This window comes from Fusarium odoratissimum (genome assembly GCF_000260195.1).
Source record: "Fusarium odoratissimum NRRL 54006 unplaced genomic scaffold supercont1.7, whole genome shotgun sequence".
In the NCBI taxonomy this organism is placed as follows: Eukaryota; Fungi; Ascomycota; class Sordariomycetes; order Hypocreales; family Nectriaceae; genus Fusarium; species Fusarium odoratissimum.
The window spans coordinates 1,241,058-1,259,350 of record NW_022158693.1 but is presented as its reverse complement, the minus strand read 5'-3'; the positions used below and the strand labels follow the sequence as shown (position 1 = coordinate 1,259,350).

General features: G+C 48.6%; 5 protein-coding genes and 1 non-coding gene across 11 annotated transcripts; 4 read left to right on the top strand and 2 right to left on the bottom strand.

Moving 5' to 3' along the window:
* Positions 1 to 2,489: 2,489 nt before the first annotated feature.
* On the bottom strand, positions 2,490 to 5,556 carry FOIG_05709 (uncharacterized protein). Its single transcript, XM_031204459.1, has 2 exons — positions 5,499 to 5,556; positions 2,490 to 5,430 (listed from the first exon to the last, which is right to left on the bottom strand). The coding sequence occupies exon 2, from the start codon at positions 5,182 to 5,184 to the stop codon at positions 2,719 to 2,721; it is 2,466 nt and encodes an 821-aa protein (XP_031066288.1). The 5' UTR covers positions 5,185 to 5,430; positions 5,499 to 5,556; the 3' UTR covers positions 2,490 to 2,718.
* Positions 5,557 to 5,678: 122 nt separating this feature from the next.
* On the bottom strand, positions 5,679 to 5,779 carry FOIG_05708. Its single transcript has one exon. It is a non-coding gene; the product is annotated as a tRNA-Val (tRNA).
* A 399-nt stretch (positions 5,780 to 6,178) lies between these two features.
* FOIG_05707 (uncharacterized protein) lies at positions 6,179 to 7,430 on the top strand. The gene has a single exon (XM_031204458.1). It carries the CDS (start codon positions 6,212 to 6,214, stop codon positions 7,229 to 7,231), a length of 1,020 nt encoding a protein of 339 aa, XP_031066287.1. The 5' UTR covers positions 6,179 to 6,211; the 3' UTR covers positions 7,232 to 7,430.
* A 253-nt stretch (positions 7,431 to 7,683) lies between these two features.
* On the top strand, positions 7,684 to 8,776 carry FOIG_05706 (1-(5-phosphoribosyl)-5-[(5-phosphoribosylamino)methylideneamino] imidazole-4-carboxamide isomerase). The gene is made up of 3 exons (XM_031204457.1): positions 7,684 to 8,090; positions 8,137 to 8,326; positions 8,376 to 8,776. Exons 1-3 carry the CDS (start codon positions 7,791 to 7,793, stop codon positions 8,663 to 8,665), a joined length of 780 nt encoding a protein of 259 aa, XP_031066286.1. The 5' UTR covers positions 7,684 to 7,790; the 3' UTR covers positions 8,666 to 8,776.
* A 1,333-nt stretch (positions 8,777 to 10,109) lies between these two features.
* Positions 10,110 to 15,370, top strand: FOIG_05705 (uncharacterized protein). 6 transcript variants are annotated; one of them, XM_031204455.1, is made up of 6 exons: positions 10,110 to 10,440; positions 10,501 to 10,653; positions 10,708 to 13,167; positions 13,294 to 13,651; positions 13,699 to 14,429; positions 14,484 to 15,370. In XM_031204455.1, the coding sequence occupies exons 1-6, from the start codon at positions 10,426 to 10,428 to the stop codon at positions 14,940 to 14,942; spliced, it is 4,176 nt and encodes a 1,391-aa protein (XP_031066284.1). In that variant the 5' UTR covers positions 10,110 to 10,425; the 3' UTR covers positions 14,943 to 15,370. The 6 variants fall into 6 exon arrangements, with proteins under 6 accessions (XP_031066284.1, XP_031066281.1, XP_031066283.1 ...); XM_031204456.1 differs by having other exon boundaries at positions 10,115 to 10,440; positions 10,711 to 13,167; XM_031204452.1 differs by having other exon boundaries at positions 10,113 to 10,440; positions 10,708 to 13,651.
* A 141-nt stretch (positions 15,371 to 15,511) lies between these two features.
* On the top strand, positions 15,512 to 18,192 carry FOIG_05704 (uncharacterized protein). The gene is made up of 8 exons (XM_031204450.1): positions 15,512 to 15,718; positions 15,777 to 15,865; positions 15,958 to 16,100; positions 16,157 to 16,303; positions 16,356 to 16,777; positions 16,830 to 16,866; positions 16,917 to 17,031; positions 17,082 to 18,192. The coding sequence occupies exons 1-8, from the start codon at positions 15,685 to 15,687 to the stop codon at positions 17,919 to 17,921; spliced, it is 1,827 nt and encodes a 608-aa protein (XP_031066279.1). The 5' UTR covers positions 15,512 to 15,684; the 3' UTR covers positions 17,922 to 18,192.
* The last annotated feature ends 101 nt before the right edge of the window (positions 18,193 to 18,293 follow it).

Genomic DNA, 18,293 nt, shown 5'->3' with positions numbered 1-18,293 from the left:
GGGGGGGGGGTGAGCCAATCACAGTGAGCCGCTCAATCATCAACCCAGAATGTCAGATACCTCAGGTAAACTCCAGTTGTTGTATTTCTTAACACTATTAAAGTTGCTGACATTAGACAATTCTCCTTATCTTGAGACCCAGAACTGGAAGCACTTGAAATAATTCCGTGGTAAACCTGCCATGATATTTCAGGTATTTCCTTGATGTCCTCGGAAAGTGCGCGTTGCACAAATTACTCAACTACCTGGGCTATTTATATTTTATATGTCGTACAGTCAATATATAAGTCGCACGGCATCTCCCTTGCATATGAAGATACAAATTTCCTCTGAAATGTCGATTTTTTGAAGGTGAACTGGTCTTCAGATGAGGCAAAATGCTCGTAAACAAAGGAGCCGTAACGCACATGAAGTGTCACAAAAGCAAAAGCGTCCTAAAGAAGGAAACACAAAAGTAAGAGTTGCTCGCGAATTCACGAATCACTAACGCATGAACGTTCCGTATCACATGTGAACCTCAGACACCCTGTGACCGTATGGCTGAAAACACAAGAAAAGGTTAATGGAATGTCCGATGATGAACCATGATCTACACGAAGGACGACCCTCTCTATTGCCATGCGACTCTTCCCTGTAGATAAAGAGTCATACGATCCAGATGTGTTATTTGCGGCTCATAAAATCCTGAGTCAGGATTGCCATGGTTCTACGGCGTAAGAGAGGATGCAATATCCTAAGGAAGTGCATATATCTATAATACCTTGAATGATATCATAATGGCTTATAAATATATTCTTTTGGGCTTTATAGATCTGGCTATACAATACACTCTAGGATTCATGAGTCTAATACTAAGCTCAAATTCTCCATGTTCTCATAGTGTGAAGGTTTCCTAATCCTCATGACTTTTGGACCTCTGGGTATTATGGATGGTCAGTGTTGCAGAAACAGATACGGTAGAGTTTTTTTGTGATACCTCGCCGCTTGACACCGAAAGTTGAATATAATATCTAATCTATACCAACCAGAAAATAGTTGAACACCTGAGAACTTTGATTTTGTAAGGGGGGAGTTGGTCAGTGAATCCAAAGGTAGCTAAGAGGCCCCCAAATGTTATCCACAAAATCTTTCACATCCCTCGAAAGATCAGCACCTTCACCGGCTCTTGTTTCTCAAGCCGCTGCCGCTATCGCTATACTTTCGATAAATCAATCAGACTTGCCTCAATTGTAAGCGTCCACGACAGATTAAATTGGGCGCCCAGGAGGGAAGATTCTGACTTCATCGTATCGTCCAGAAGAGACTCACTACCACTAATGGAAACAATATCATCAGATCGGAAAGTATCTACACACCAAAGGCAATCTCTGTATCTTCTTCCCGGGCTCCGCCAGTAACTGCCGGAAGTACATTGTCTTCAGCGCAGGCAGGCTTGGTAGCTTTGGCCGGATCCATCATCTTCTTTATTTCAGGAGACCATAACGCCTGTAATAAGTATATTAGTAGTTGGAGGCTTTACCCTGGAAATGAAAATCCTAAGGGTGATGTGTTAAGATAATACGTTCGTTAAAACTAAAGGCTTCGAGGTCAAGCGGCTTGCCGACTCTAACAGCAATTCCATGTCTGGTCTTTTTCAGCTCCTATAGGACATTCTTCCTGACAGGTTCTTCCCTCAAGTCTCCGTGGTCTCGAATTCGGACAGCGTTGATGAGGAACTGCTGTTCAGCCTTTCTTAAACAGTTGCAAATCAGTCGTCGCTAGCTCTAATGGCCAGGAAGGCAGATACTCTGGCGTGCATAAGCTTGTTGAGGATTTAAGGCCAGGAGGAGTAACGAAGGCCCTTCTTGTGCCTGGTTTGTCTGGGCAGAGCTGCCCTTATTAAGACTCCTGGGAGTATTTGTCAGACCTCTGGCACCAGGCATCATGGCGTATAACTTCCAGGGACTTGTGTTCTTATGAACCAAATTTTTGGCGTCAGAATCTCGATTGCGGTTGTGGATGGTAGAAAAGGTCAGTTGGTAGAGACTTGTTCGAATTTGGGACCTCCGTGACAATCCAGTTGAGTGTCGAGACAGTCAAAGTGAATCATCGATAAAGTCAATCCCGAGATGGCTGTGGCGAGGCTTAGACTAACAAGATTATTAACATACTATATATGACGAAAGCAACTAGCCATGGCCTGCTCGGTCTCTGAAAACTAGGTGACGAAATCAGCATCCAATTCTGTAACCCCAAGAGCTGCAGAGATACTCCTCGGAATAACCTCAGGGGCATCTAACACATCAAAGCCAAATTTCAGAGTTTGAACTTCTCCAAAGATCTGTGCCTCCACCTGTGTGGGTATGTTCACAAGACAGGGAGGTCATTCCAAAGGCCCGAGCCTACTGGTTGTCGGCAACTTCGAGGATTATACAGAGACCATCTCAGAGGACAAGGAATGTAGAGCTGCTGTCTCTTGACTGTTAAAAGTCCCGCACTGAGCCATGTGTCGTCAAAGTCGATTCAATCGGTAGCATCACGAAGTGAAAAAAAAATGCAACTCAAGAAATAGATTACAATATGCCATGGAAATCTTCTCAGCTAAGGTCCTGAAGTAAATGAACCCTGGCCTCATATTGATAGTGCAACAGGCTTAGACAAATTTCCTACAACTCCAACCCAAGGCATATTTTCAAGATTTCAACGTAAACTCCAACTCCGTGCTGACCAAGTGTCATCCTAACCAAGCAGAATTCCAACCTCATCCTTGGCTTGTGCCTCCCAGGTCTTAAGTAAGATCTGACCGACACCCCTTCGGTACGCAATATCTCCAATGCGCTCGATCCAAAGGACGTTGACAAAGTCAATCATTTCATCTGCATCCATATGCTCTTCAAATTTCTCATTATCAAATACATGCGAACCGCGACGCTCTGTGGCTGTTGATATGGCGATAAACTCCAGGCGCTCTTCACCATCATAGTTGGAAGATTGAATACCCAGCCATGCGTCGTGAGCACGGAATTGACCTGCCCATCGGTTTGCTTTGTTCCAAATGGTACCTACGGCGAGGGGTGGATTGGTTCGATCGCGATGAGCGAGAGTAGTGTGAAACTCTACCTCAAAGAAACCAGTTGTTGTTTTGAATGAGAGTAGTGGGCCGGGGTAGGCTTGCTCGCCTACAGGTGGCTCATAACCACCCGTCTCGGGAGGATCCTCGACAGGGATGGGATATTTGAACAACGCAGAGTCGTCACTATCGTGAACATAGTACGAGCCGCTGCGAGACCATCCTGGAGGGAGCTCCGAACTAGGGCTCCGACGGCCCCGAAGATCACGGTACTGAAGACCGGTGTTCATAACGGGGGCGGTTGCGGCTCGGTCCGTCAAGCTCCAGGTAACGGTAGGTTTGATCCGGAAAGGGTGAGCGGACCGGTATCGTTTGGCCTCTTGACCACGCTTTCCGGTGCGAGCCTCTTCAACATAGTCTGCAGCGGCTCTCCACAAAGTCAAGTCGACCGGAATGTTATCAAACCACCAGCCCATCCAAGACCAAGATGGGAGGAATGGTGGGCGAGAGAGAGCTCTTCGTCGAATGGACGCATGCGGACGCCACAGCAAAGCAATGTCCAAGAACGCGATAGGCATGCCATAAATAAACCCACCAGGAAAAGAGCGAGATAGTACGTGTGTGATTCCAGCAAAAGCAGGCAGCGTGTCGTCGACAAGCGTCAATTTCCGTGCGCTGTATTCCATCACGTAGCGGGCATACTCATCAAGATCAGGCCAAGGCGGGTGCTGAAACGCAAACGCAGCATCAGGGACAGCGCCCGTACACTCTTGACGACCTCCTCTGAGCTTCTTCATCACACTGTTTGGGCTCCCCTGCCATGTCTCGCAGTGACATTCCCAGGTTATTGAGTCTTCAAAGAAAAAGACCGAACGCCGAGAATAAATGCGCTCAACCAAAGTCCAGCCCCTTGTATACCATGGCGAGGCGGCAACCAACTCCTGGTGAGTACGACCAGTGGTTCGAAGGCCGCGCGTTGATCGCTTTGGATCAAGTGAAGGCAATCCTGTATATACATCGCCAGTAGCGGCAACAATAGTCAGGTAAGAATTAGAAAAGACGTATGCCATGTGCTTAATGTGATCATCCATCTCTTCCCGATTATCCTGAGTTATACAGATACGGTCAATCCAAATGTGTCGAATTCCAAGTTTCTTAGCAAGCCACATGGAGTCCAGATAAGTCTGAGGCATGTCGAGGTTGGGCAGGCGATCTTGGAAAGCTTCCACATTAGATTGAAGCAGATGTGTAAACATCGGTGCTCCGTTGCGCTGGGTACCGTTGACATAGCTGAGAGCCAAATAACGGTCCTTGGGTGTTGCCTTGACTAGGCGCCGCTCAACGACGTCAATAAGCCAGGTAGGGCGCCATGTTGTGATGTCAATATCAGAAGAGACGGCGCAGTGGTGGTGGTGATCCGCGTTACAAGCATCAAGCCACTCGCGAATGCGAAGAACTGGGCCACCCTTGGTAACAGCGGAAGATGCCCGGCGTTGAATTGAGGAAGCGACAGCTGGAATTGGAATCTCCTTCTCCTTTTCACCACGAACTGCCCTAAACGATCCAAGCAGGCGGTCGGTGATACTGTTTCGCTTGCTAGAATTCGGAGGATGGTCTCTATCGCGGGGTTCCCGGGGAGCACGCGGAGGGACACGGCTCTCGCGACGCCTATCTCTGTCGACATCCCTATCCTTGAGTCTGTCTCTGTCCTTCCCATTGGCATAATCCCTGTCTCTTCCGTGATCATCATCTCTGTCTCTCCCATTGTCGCGATCTCTGTTTCTTGCATCATCTGGTGGTCTGTCGCGATCTCTGTCTCTGTCTCTGTCTCTGTCTCTGTCTCTGTCTCGATCTCTTTCTCTGTCTTTGTCCCTGTCGTAGTCACGATCTCTGTCGCGGTCTTTGTCGCGATCTAGATCTCGATCGACAACCCCATCAATATCCAGGTCTCGGTCTAAGTCGCGGTCGTGATCTCTTTCCCGGTCTCTCTCCCGGTCTCTTTCCCGGTCCCTTTCTCGATCTCTTTCACGGTCTCTATCCCTATCCCTATCACGGTCGCGTGGTCTGTCACGGTCACGTTCTGGCTCCGGAGAGCTTTCATCGCGGGAATCATGCGAAGGACTGCGGTCTGGCATCGTCGGTCAAGGTTACAGGCCTATAGCAAGTGCGCAGAAGAGGTCGCGTTGGCGCATACCACAATTGTTGTCGCAATAGTACCTCTAGGTCTCCCACGGAATTTATGAATGATCAAATTGGCTGAGGGTTGAAAAATCTCATATTGATGCCCGAGAATGGGTCATCATAAGTGTACAGGTCGGTTAAAGCCCCTCAGCTTTCGCGGCCTGGATGGACAGCGCTGAGATCTTATTGGCTCGTCAGACCTATGCACAAACAAATGAGTTCAACAACGTCATCCCGGCAACGGCACGAGATGGAGCTATATACTCACCTGCACTTGATGGTCAAGCTGGATTTATAAGAGTCAGGATTAACAGGATAGCACAGGCCAATTATATATGTATTAAAATAATAGAAGTATATAAAAGAAATATCTGAGTAATAAATCTTACTATGTTCCACGAAATGGAATTGTATCGACTTGGTGGGGGATCTAAAAATGTTAAAAGAAAGGTCGAACCGAGGATTGAACTCGGGACCTTCTGCGTCCAAGTATTTGCTATTGCACATACGTTGTGAGGCAGACGTGATAAACCACTACACCACTCGACCTTGATCTTATATAAGGAGACTCTTTTTTAGATATATAATAAGCCCTCGAAGATATAAGTTAATAAAACTACCAACAAAGGAGCTAATATTACTAAAATCATTCCCCTTATATAATCTTAAATATTACTTAGAGGCCAGCAATAATAAGTAAAATACTAAGATATATTATTAAACTTTTAAGTATTATATTTAAGTTTATAAAGTAATATGTGTTGGTCTTTAGGTTGAATTCGATGCGATATTTATGATGATGTTTATTAATGTTGAAGCAATAACGGAGAGATTGATTGCTAGTTACGAGTGAAGTACGCCAGACAAGCGTCATCAAGTGAAATCTACATAATACTTAAGTAGGGACAAGAGCTCGCCAAATAAATAGATAACTTTAAACAGAATTAACAAGAACAAATTATCCATTCCTAAAGCTTCATCATGTCGGATAAGGGATCAATTGGCTTAGGATTGTCCAAGAGGCAACCTCTTCTAAAGGATAAATCAACTCGTGGCGATGACCAGTCTCTCCTCCCAAAGGCAATCAAGACTCACCCTCGAGGGAGTGAAGGCGATGAAAATGCGAATGTCTATTTTATCGGCACGGCCACTACCATAATCGAATGGGAAGGGTTTCGACTACTCACAGATCCCAACTTCCTCCATGCTGGTGACCACGTTCATCTTGGTCCTGGAGTTACTGCTCAGAGGCAAACTAACCCAGCGGTTGACCTACATGAGCTGCCATCACTAGACGCAATTCTTCTCTCGCATTATCATGAAGATCACTTCGATCGGCTGGTAGAAGATTCCCTCAATAGAGATTTCTTAATTGTCACGACGCCTCATGCGCATAAATGCTTGACATCCAAGAACGAGCCGTTTCGCAATGTCAAACCACTCGATTTTTTTGACCACTTAGAGCTCAAAAACGAAGATTCGAAGGCTGGTGAGCCTCTTCCCGTCATCAAAGTCACAGGCATGCCTGGCAAACATGTTCCCCCTGGCCCCCTGGCTGCAGTCAACGACTTGCTCGGTGCTGTTCCGCCAACAAATGGCTGGATGCTCGAACTGGGTTACCACAAAGTTGAAAATGGCAAGCTCCAAACTGGTTATCGGATTTACATCTCTGGAGATACTCTTCTTGTGGATGAGCTCAAGGAAATTCCGAAATGGCTTCGAGAAGAGCGCATCGATCTGATGCTCATCCACCTCGGAGGTACCACTATCCCTGGGCCATCTGCGCCATTGATCATGGTCACACTTGATGCGAAGCAAGGTGTTGAGTTAATGAAAATGATGGATCCAGAGGTCACGATTCCAATTCATTATGATGACTACGACGTATTTCTGTCTCCTCGCAAAGACTTTGAGACTGCCGTCAAGGAAGCCGGGATGGAGAATCGAGTAGTTATTCTGGATCGAGGCGATAGATATGGGTTCACTGTGAAGAAGATTTAAATCACATTGGAGAGGTGACTCATCGATGAGCAGGCTACTTTCATGTTGACTGGAGGCTGGTATGAAGCAAATCTAGGATTCGGTCGATGCGTGCGGTCATACATTCCTTTGAAGCTTGATAAAGCTTGGGCTGAGGAGAAAGAAAGGAATAAAAAAGATGAATGAGAAAACAAGTTCCCTCTCATAAGAAGAGTGCAGGGTATAACTTCCTAAGTGGTATTGGTTGGTCATTGGACATAGGTTGCGGGAGACTGTACGACTTGGCTCTAGGCCACGAACGCTGAAAATATGAAATAACACAGAAGCACTGGGTATTAATTCAGAATGATACTTCATTAAATGCATCTGACGATCTTCTTCGCCCTTCTCTATAGAAGTGTTAGGCGTCCGAAGTATACCTACCTACCTTCTAAATTTGAGTTCAACAACCAATACCTACCCTTATCCAATTCTTCAGAACTGCCCCGCCTTTCTTCGATTTTCTACCCAGTGGTGGGTGGGACAAAGACTGCATAGTTTGATCTTTAACCTGAATTTATCACTCAAAGTCATCTTCATCATGACCAAATTCCGGCCCTGCATTGACCTTCATGCAGGTCAGGTCAAGCAGATTGTTGGCGGTACTCTTGACAGCACATCGTCGGCTCTTCAAACCAACTATGTCTCGCAACATCCCCCGGCTCACTTTGCTCAATTATACCGCGACAATGATCTTACCGGTGCACATGTCATTATGTTAGGCCCAGGAAATGAGGGGCCTGCTAAAGAGGCGCTTGAAGCCTGGCCCGGTGGTCTTCAGGTTGGAGGTGGCATCAATGACAAGAACGCAAAGGAATGGCTGAATGCGGGAGCAGAGAAGGTACAGTAAAGGATGCACCACATAGGAACGATCTAACATCCAATAGGTCATCATTACATCGTACCTTTTTCCCGAGGGCCGGTTCAGTCAAGTGAGGCTTGATGCTGTGTTGCAAGCTCTTGGCGGCGATAAAAACAAGCTTGTTATTGACCTAAGCTGCCGACGTCGAGGAGAGGATTCTTGGTTCGTTGCAATGAACAAATGGCAAACCATCACAGATATGGAAGTCAACCAAGGTAAGTCCCCCGGCAAATATGCTCAAAGTCAATTACTCACCAGGTACAGAATCCATCAAGTCTTTGGAGCCTTACTGCGCGGAATTCTTGATCCATGCTGCAGATAATGAGGGTCTACAAAGGGGAGTTGATGAGAAGCTTGTGCAGCGTCTTTCTGAATGGTGTTCGATTCCAGTGACTTATGCTGGAGGTGGTAGACATCTTGAAGACTTGGAGAATGTGAAGAGGCTCAGCAACGGTAAGGTGGATCTCACAATTGGAAGTGCATTGGACTGTTTCGGAGGCTCAGGCGTCAAGTTCGATGATTGTGTTGCTTGGAATAAGAAACAAAGCATTTAGAAAGAAAATAGATTTACTTATGAACTAATTATAAGCAGCAATATTGGTGAGGCTGCATGCAGCTATATCGATACGTAAACCTTGCACCAGTGTATTTCGTGACGATCAGAGCTAGCATAGCAGTCGACTACCTTACCCTGTAACATAATATTGACAAGAATTCAACAATGTGTAAGATACCTAGGTATGCTCGTGACGGCCATTAAAAAAGCAGGCGGGGATTACCTACTTACCCAAGTTACTACCATTACTGGCATTACTCTGGCTGATGATGGGAAATGTTCCGTAGTTCTGCCTAAGGTTCTAGCATAAATAAACAATATATTAATTTAGGTTAGTGATAAAACATTTTTATACCTCTCATGCCCACCTGAAAGTGGGCGAGTGGGAATCTAGAACCTCGCAGGCCTTGGGCAAGAAGCTGCGGCCAGCCAGGAACCAAGGCTGGTTGCGTCGTATTGAATCGATCGAAGTAATGCAGGTCCATCATATTATTGATTCGGAGTACTATGTACATTAATGATCGAATAGCAAAAACAAAGATCCAGACCTGGCCCGTGGTTAAGCGAAAGGTCAGTGCGGATTAGATAGGAAAGACCATGTGAGACTCTGTTGCAAACAACAACGTTAAGTAAGAAACAAACATGCGCACAGAGAACTAGATGTGGATATATTTTCTGATGAGCTATCTAATGCTGGGTTTAGTGCCAGAATAGCCTCAAGTGGTGCTCGGGAAGATCGTGATGCAAGACATGGCAGAGGCATCGTCTTAAGACTGGTGGATGCTCGATGGGGTGGGGGATGGATATCTTGAGGTTTTAGTACTAAGGTAGGTATAGGAGCGAAAAAAGGAAATCGGGTGCGAGATCACCACTAGGAGACTCCATCACCGGTTTGCTACACAAACTTGCAGAAAACTCGCAGGAACTCGCAGTTTGATGCAGCAGACCCCATTGAGTTTTCCCCCATCTCCAGGGGTGAAACGAAATCGGAGAAAAAAAACGTCATGATGAGGAAGCTCAGTTGGGGAAAACAACAAGCACGAAACAACCACTGCGCTCATGTAAACATTGGGTTGCAGAGGTTGTCAAGGATGATGCTGGGCCAAGCAACCAATTATTTGCTTTTGAAGTGCGGCTGGCTGCGCTGCTGCCATGGCGACTATGAGCTGTGCTCCTGTTGCGACGCTGTAAGGGATGCTGGGCTGGCTTACCTTGTAGTGGAGGGAAGCTCTGGATCGTCCTTGGAGGGGATGGAGCCGCTATAACAGGGGCGGGGTAAGTTTCCAGCACCCTGCTGCATTGTAGCAAGATGATTAGCGTCTCCAACGTCCAACTTTAGCTCGGTTCTGACCAACGTCTCCCGGGCAACGCGTACCATGTTTGTTTTCCCATCGTCCAATCAGGCACATTCCTTGGGCTGCTTTATGTGCTTCCCTTAAACACATCAACTCGCCAAAGACGCTCTTCTAACCTCCGACTTTCATAACATAACATCACTTCGTGAAAGTTGTGTCGAGTTGAGTCGTCTAGCCTTTGATAGAGCTGTCGTCTGGTTGCCCGTTCAAGGCGTATTTCTTTCTTCTATCAGCAGACATTGGTCGCATTTCTTACTTGCATTCATTCACATTTGGTGCTGTGCTTCACACCGAGTCGCAACATTCCTCTGCTTCATTTCCTTGTGTATAGTGGACTCGCATACCAATGCGTTGATAGTCGCTTACTTCAACTTGCGACAAAATTACCCATCACTACTGTAGCATGGCTACTGAATCGGTATGTAGACCGTGCCACTCGCCCTGATTCTCGGGCAAAATGTCTCTGACTAGATCTCAGGTGCATCCCTTACGAATCAACAAGACAACTACACCAACCAAAGGTCCATCCACCATGGCGAGTGGAATCCCTCGCCCGCTGTCGGAGCTCTCACCGACAGAGATGAGAAGAAACTCTCCCAGCTGGCATAGACAATCTACTGGTTCTCCCAAGGTACGTCGGCTGACCGCCAACTCATGTTTGGCCTTCTGTATTGATAGCATGCAGAAGTCCCCCGGAAATCCCGACTCGTCACCATTCCAACCTTCACCCGTGGAATCAGTGACATCTCCTCGTTTGTTTTGGCAAAACCGCAACTCTGAAAACCTATACGGATCTGGGTCACCATCACCAAACCGCCGCTCTTCGATTGAGCGTCTTCAGAAAGCGTCTCGGGTGAGGAACAGTAACATCCTTGCACTCGAACAGAAGCAGGAATATGATCCCACTCGAATCCCTCAGATCGAAAGACCCCTCGCTAAGGTCCAAGGGAACGCCTTTGGGTCGACTGGATCCTTCCGCTCCTCGACTATCGAGCGCCCAATCTTTGGCCATTCTCGGAGTGACAGCGCGATGACTATTCCCGCCGTCAGCCCAAAGTCGTCTACTCAGACAGCCGGCTCACCGAATCGTCCTCTGACGCCCAGCCGAGATCAAGTATCGCCTACAAAGTCCTCCCTTTCGCACTCAAGGTTCAAGAACAGCTTTGACATGGAGACGAACACTTGGTCATTTGGCTCACCCGAAGAGGATGATGATCATCCGATGGGACGTCGCCACGCAAAAAGTGTGACTTTTGATGCCGCGCCTCCTCAGATCAACGAATATGAGATGGCAACTCCCGATCTGTCGTCTATCGGCACCAACTCTCGTGAGGGAAGCTATGAGTCAATCGAGTATGATGAGGATGAGGATGACGTCCTGTATGATCCTGGCCGCGTTGATCTTGAGGGCGATAGCTTTGACGCTTCTCTGGAAGACACAGACAAAACTCCCGTTGTTGGGCCTGATGACTGGAGAGGCGATAGTCCCATGGTGAACCGCAATGGGCCTCGTGAGTATAGTGACAGTCCCATGCCTGAGGGTACACCTTCTGCTGCCACGGCTGGTCGTCCTTTACATATTCGAAGTGACTCTACAACTTCAAACGGGGAGCATCGACCTCTACCGCCTCTTCCTGGTTTTATGAGCCATTCCCGCAACAACTCTGCGCCCTCTTCACCTGCATCGCCAAGTCTGTCAGCAACCGCAGAAAGAATGCTTGGGTCTAACAGAAATCTCCCATCTCCTCCTCAAGCCTCTACCACAAGCAAGTCAGACATCCATAGCATTGGCAATGCCAAGATGTCGCTTGAGGAGCGATTGAGACTCATGATGTTGTCGGATGATGCCGATGGCAAGACAGCAGCTGAGCAGCAGCGTGAGCGCCGCCTTCGTAGAGCTAATGGCCGCGAACGATTGAGCAGCCCAATTTCTGAGCCTGAGTCAACAACAAGCTTCAACGATGCTCTTCAAGAACAGGATGACGTTGTTGGCGACATGTCGGCCCTTGATGATTATCAATTACCTCCGCGTATTTCCCGGGACTCCATCATGCGAAAGGTCAACGGTAATAACAAGACATCCGATCAAGAAAAGGATTGCATCTTCTCTTCACCTCCCGCCTCAAGGAGTCCAAGCAGAAGCCCTGAAAGGCAGGTTCCTGCAGACCCTGATGTGCCTATTCCGTCTACCGAGGACTCTTTGCATGATATGTCCGATGAGGAGGAAGAAGAGGAAGAAGAGGAAGAAGAAGGTAGTGTCATCATCAGAAGAATGCCTGAGAGCGAGATTGAGTTTTACGAGGACTCAGACGTCGATTTCGATGAAGAGGAGTCCAGGCTGGAACTGCCAGCTGACAGTGATAGTGACAGTCACTATTCGTCGCAGGAACCTACACCGGCACAAGCCAAACCTGAGGAAGTCCAGGAGGAGGCAAGAAAGGAAAGTCCAGAGCTCGATGACCTCCGAGAGGAGGTCATGACACCTAGACCTACTCATACACAAAACGAGAGCGTTTCATCGTTGCCAGACTTTGCTTCGGGCGACAAAGATGCCTCCTTCTCGAGAGATTTCGAGTCTTATATGCTCCCCGAGCCTGAGGAGCCCAAGGTGGTTGAAGAGCCTGTGAAAGAAGCCAAGGAGCCTGAGGCTCCAAAAATGGCTGATGCTCATGCTTACCTTCAGCGCCCTTTCACCCCTGAGCATCTCTCCAAGCCTGAATATGATGGTACTGGATGGGGTGATCCTGAAGACGAATATGACGATGACTGCCCCAGCACACCAGACTCGGTTATTCACCACCCAATTCCTGTCCGTGTGGAAGAACCTGAGCAAGCCACTATTCCCGAGCGATCTGCCACCATCAAGGCCCCAGGTTCAAAGCTTAAGACTCGTTTGTCAAACACTCCCTCAGACATTAGTGCTATGCGAGAGGCTCGCCGACAAGTGAGCATGGAGGTGCCCGATGTCCCTCCGATTCCCGACAAGCATAGCAAGCGCCTCTCGAAGGACAATAACGGACTCTTGCTCACTGGTGACGAATTCATCAACCGTCATCCTAGTTTCAAGAACCGCAGCTTGACATTGGATCTTGACTTAGGTCTCAGCCTCGACCAAGACTTTGAGCGAGTCATCGAGGCACAAAAGGTGGCTTACAACGATCTCTTTACTCAACCCCTAACCCACAATAGCCCCAGTAGACAAGTGTCTGCAGCAAAAGCCCAACAACAAATTGCTGAAGGACTCAATGCTAACGTAACATCTCGTCGTCAGCGCGGTTACCTCATGCGACAAAATACGAAAGTTGTTACTGCGAGTGACAAGGATACCGAAGACTTCCGAGTTGCCAGATCCGTTGGAAATTCTCCTGTTAAGGAGGATAGGCCCATGTCATGCATTGTTGAGCCATGGAACGGTAAGCCTCGCCAGAGAAGCGTGCGGAAGCGTGTTGGCGGCAGCACTGGACCTGTGCCACCTATGCCCGGTCAAGAAAGTAACGCAACAGCTGTCAGTCATGCTCCTGTCGACGAGGACCTGACACTTGAAATGGCAACGCCAGAAAGCGGAGAGAGAGGCCGCCTATTCGTCAAGGTCATGGGTGTCAAAGATCTTGACCTACCTCTTCCAAGAAGTGAGTTTCAGTCATTAAATGGTCAAGGGTACGTCTAACAGAAGCAGATGAGCGAACTTGGTTCAGTCTCACCCTCGATAACGGTGTACATTGTGTGACTACAGCATGGCTTGAGCTAGCACGTAATGCTCCAATTGGCCAGGAGTTTGAGCTCGTCGTGCCTAATGACCTCGAGTTTCAACTGACCCTCAACGTTAAGCTCGAGAAACCCGTTGAGCGTGTCAAGCCGCCGCCACCTACAGTCAAGACTCATAAGCACAAAACCTCGACCTTCAGCAGGGTATTCGCATCGCCCAAGAAACGCAAAGAACTGGAGCTCCGCCAGCGGGAAGAAGAGGAACGAGCTGTACAGCAACAGAAGGACGCCCAGGCCAAGCAGCGCACTGGACCTCCCACAGCTTACGAGCTTCTATCTCCTCTGGCTGCGGAGGACGGTAGCTTCGGTCGCGCCTATGTTTGTCTTCGAGAACATGAGAGTCGGTGCTTTGGTCGCCCTTATATGGCTGAAGTTGCTTGCTTCAATGAATGGGCCACAGAAGAGGCTGGATTTGCGTCCAGTGTCAAGAGCAAGCGTGGCAACACGGCCGTTGTCAGACGTGCACCCTACAAGGTGGGCAAGTTGGAGCTCCAGCTCCTCTTTGTTCCTCGCCCTAAGAATGCTACGGACGACGATATGCCCAAGAGTATGAACTCATGCATCCGGGAGCTCAAGGCAGCAGAGGAGAGAATGTCTCGCAACTGGGAGGGTCACCTTAGTCAACAAGGTGGTGATTGTCCTGTAAGTTCATAGTCACCTGCTCTTATTCTCTCATCAAAACTAACATTGATCTAGTACTGGCGACGCAGGTATTTCAAGCTTGTGGGTACCAAGCTCACTGCTTATCATGAGGCAACTCGTCAACCTCGAGCTACAATCAACCTGGCCAACGCCAAGCGGTTAATCGACGATCGCCGAGCGTTAACAGAAAAGGAGACCACTGGCAGGGGGGGTCGACGACGTCGATCTGCTTTTGCGGAAGATGAAGAAGGTTACATGTTTGTCGAGGAAGGATTCCGTATCCGATTCAACAACGGTGAACTCATTGACTTCTACGCAGACACAGCTGCAGACAAGGAAGGCTGGATGAAGGTCCTCACTGACGTTGTTGGACGTGACAATCCAGATGATGACTCTTCAAATCAGCGAGCAAAGGCTAAGTGGTGTCAGTTGGTTCTTCGACGAGAAGAGCAACTACGTCGCCGAGCATCAGGTCGCCGAGTGAACTCACGACCTAAGAGTATGTTCCTCTAAGACACGATGTCTCTTAGGCAAGCTCTTATGACGGAGACGAAAATGAGACAAGGTGCTGGACGCCGTAACACTACTACCTGGACCAGGCGTTCAGGACCAGCAGGATATTCATGATAGATGTCTCTGTTCTCCATTCCTCTGATATTGGTTTATATGGTTGACGGTTGATGGGGTACTACCTTGACGTTGTAATATGATTGGAGTTGGGGGGCTGTTGTATCCTTGACTGAGGAAATTGGGAGCATCGGCCGTTTATGCACTTACAAGGCGTCGGCGAGGACATGGCTTATCATTGTTTCACTTGTTTCTTGGGGTAATAGGCGCTTCCGCGCCAAGGGATTTCAGTTTATAGCATGGGATTATAATGAATCGTCTAAAATGTCACTACGTGTAAAAAGAAGTACTTGGCCAGATCTTTTCATCGTGAGGGGATGCTGTAGATGATTGCACGTGACAACCCACGAACAACACGTATCCACGTTCATGCGAGCGATGTTGAGTGGCACGACCCACCTGGATATCCTAGCAGGGAGCTTATGAGGCGCAGCGCAATTTATAGTGGCTCACACCTTAGCTACAGAACCTCACCCCGTATTAGTACATCTTACCTTCCCAGCTACAACCACGGCATCGTTGCCAAGTTGACCCTTTAGCGACTCAATCGATCCTCGATATAACAACCTCTTGTCACCTCATACACCGTCATTCCATTTAATCTGCTCTCAATCCACTATAAATCACCATGGCTGGCCGTTTTGTACGGGCGTCCAAGTATCGTACGTGCTGGCGCAAACCGTCCGCGCCGAGATTCGTTATGCTGACGTTGCTCACCAGGACACGTCTTTGGAAAGTCCACAAGAAAGGAATTTTGCTACGACAACCTTCATATCAGTCGCAATGCTTGGGACACAAACTTGGTCAAGGTGCGTCGTACTGCATCGCGGCGCGTGGTGCAATCAATCTTTCAACTAGAGAGTTCGGCGCGCTGATTTAGGGGGTGGTTGGTTTCGTTTAGGTCAACCCCGAGTATCTCTCAGTCAATTGGGATGCCTCCGGTGGCGGCGCATTCGCTGTTATTCCTCTGAACGAGCGTGGAAAACTCCCCGACCAGATTCCACTGTTTCGTGGTCATACTGCTGCGGTACTCGACACTGACTGGTATGCATTCCCATTGATGGGCCCCTGAGCTGCGTGGGTACTTACGATAATTCAAGGAACCCTTTTCACGACAACATCATCGCCTCTGCATCCGATGATGGCAAGGTGTTTATTTGGGAGGTTCCCGAAGGCTTTACGCTACATACCGACGCCGAGGAAATTACAGATGTCGCACCCGTGAGCAAGCTTGCTGGCCACCCCAGGTTGGTCTCATAATATTGTCGCTTGTCAGTCAAGTCACTAATCCCCGATCAGAAAGGTCGGACAGGTTCTTTTCAATCCTGCGGCCGAAAACATTCTCGCCTCTGCATCTGGCGACTTCACGGTCAAGCTTTGGGATGTTAGCACCGGTCAGTCGCCTCTTGCTCTCAAGCACAACGATATCGTCCAGAGTCTGTCATGGAATGCCAGTGGCAGCATGCTCGTTACCACCTCGCGAGATAAGAAGATTCGGGTGTGGGATGTCCGACAGGAGAAACCCGTTCACGAAGCCCCTGGCCATGGTGGTGCCAAGAACAGTCGTGCTGTCTGGCTGGGAGAGCATAATCGCTTCGCGACGACTGGTTTCTCGCGTATGAGTGAACGACAAATAGCTCTTTGGGAGCCTGGCAGGACGGAGCCCATTGGCGGCTTCACCATGCTGGATTCCATCTCTGGTGTCTGCATGCCTTTCTGGGGTAAGGTCTATCCTCCACTGTTCGGGCTGCGCCAGTGCTAAATACGTGATAGATGATGGTTCAAACTGCCTGTACCTTGCTGGCAAGGGGTAAGTTCCCATCTGTTTGCATGTTTCGCGACACTACTGACGCTGCTCAGCGATGGCAACATTCGATACTTTGAATACGAGAACGACAAGTTCGAATTCCTCAGCGAGTACAAATCGGGCGACCCTCAACGCGGCATTGCCTTTATGCCCCGACGAGGCATCAATGTACGGTTTTCTTGCATCGAATCTAGTGTCACGTTTACTAACAGTTCTAGACCCACGAGAATGAGGTCATGAGGGCTTACAAAACAGTTAACGACGCTTATATTGAGCCTATCTCGTTCACTGTGCCACGACGCGCTGAGACCTTCCAGGCTGATATTTTCCCTCCTGCCACTGGTACCAAGCCCGCTGCGACTGCTCAGGAATGGTTCGATGGCAAGACTGCCATTCCTAACAAGATTGACCTTGAGAGCGTCTATGACGGCACTGCGCCCAAGGAGATCGCCTCTGACTACAAGGCTCCTGCAGCTCCCTCTCCTGTCACTGAGAAGCCTGCACCAAAGATGGAAGAGCCCAAGAAGGAAGAACCCAAGCCAGCGCCGGCACTGCGATCTCCTCCTCCCACTATGAGTGAACAGAAGGGATCAATCTCTGCTATGGCTTCCAGATACCAGGACAAGCAGGAGGAGGAGGATGATGATGATGACGCTTCCAGCTTCGAGGAGGTTTCGCGGCCTGCTCAGCGTCAAGCTGTCCCTGCAAAATTTACTCCTCCTGCTCAACCGCAGACTGCCTCCACTCCTTCCCCTTCCACCGTCGCGAAGCCCTCTTCGCCAGTTAAGACTCCTGCTGCCGCCGCGTCCGCGGCTCCGCCTCCCACATCTTCAGCCCCCCGAGCTGTCTCCTCCGCCCCCAGCGGTAGTGACTCTTCTCTTGCGGAGATCAAGCAACTAATCGAAGGCCAGACAAAGCTTATCAACTCCCAGAGCCAACAGATCACCCTGCTCACCGCTGAAGTTGAGGCTCTCAAGCGTAAGGTTAGCTCTGGCTCCCAGGATCAGAGTGAGCGCATCCGCCAGCTTGAGCTCGAGTTAGAGGAAGCAAGATCTTGAAGAGCTCTTCGAACTATTTTAGGAACTGAATAGTGACCTCGTCCCAGACCTTGAAAACCATGGAAATGGATTGTAGCTGTAGCGAATCTGTATATATATTTAGATAGGGTTTCTAAAAGATCTGTTCTTTGATGGCCCCTTGATACTCTATGAGCCGAGAGCATTCGTCAATATTTTTCAACGACATGATCCAGGAGTTTTCTAGTGTACTCATTTTTTAACCTAGGTATGTTGCTGTTTTCGCACAGCCTAGTGCCTAATTCATCTTGATCTCGTCATCACTCCAGGAAACCAACCGAAGATACATACTTAGGGTGGCTCCCAACTACCACTACATAACTCACGTTAAACTAAGGGTATCTGCGCAAGGCA

Coding starts and splice junctions, on each gene's coding strand:
- FOIG_05709 (XM_031204459.1), bottom strand. CDS start 5,184: ATGCCAGACCGCAGTCCTTCGCATGATTCCCGCGATGAAAGCTCTCCG.
- FOIG_05707 (XM_031204458.1), top strand. CDS start 6,212: ATGTCGGATAAGGGATCAATTGGCTTAGGATTGTCCAAGAGGCAACCT.
- FOIG_05706 (XM_031204457.1), top strand. CDS start 7,791: ATGACCAAATTCCGGCCCTGCATTGACCTTCATGCAGGTCAGGTCAAG. Junction 8,091..8,136: donor TGAATGCGGGAGCAGAGAAG/GTACAGTAAAGG, acceptor AACATCCAATAG/GTCATCATTACATCGTACCT. Junction 8,327..8,375: donor AGATATGGAAGTCAACCAAG/GTAAGTCCCCCG, acceptor CACCAGGTACAG/AATCCATCAAGTCTTTGGAG.
- FOIG_05705 (XM_031204451.1), top strand. Junction 13,652..13,698: donor TGACCTACCTCTTCCAAGAA/GTGAGTTTCAGT, acceptor TAACAGAAGCAG/ATGAGCGAACTTGGTTCAGT. Junction 14,430..14,483: donor AACAAGGTGGTGATTGTCCT/GTAAGTTCATAG, acceptor ACATTGATCTAG/TACTGGCGACGCAGGTATTT.
- FOIG_05704 (XM_031204450.1), top strand. CDS start 15,685: ATGGCTGGCCGTTTTGTACGGGCGTCCAAGTATC. Junction 16,101..16,156: donor GCGGTACTCGACACTGACTG/GTATGCATTCCC, acceptor CGATAATTCAAG/GAACCCTTTTCACGACAACA. Junction 16,867..16,916: donor CTGTACCTTGCTGGCAAGGG/GTAAGTTCCCAT, acceptor GACGCTGCTCAG/CGATGGCAACATTCGATACT.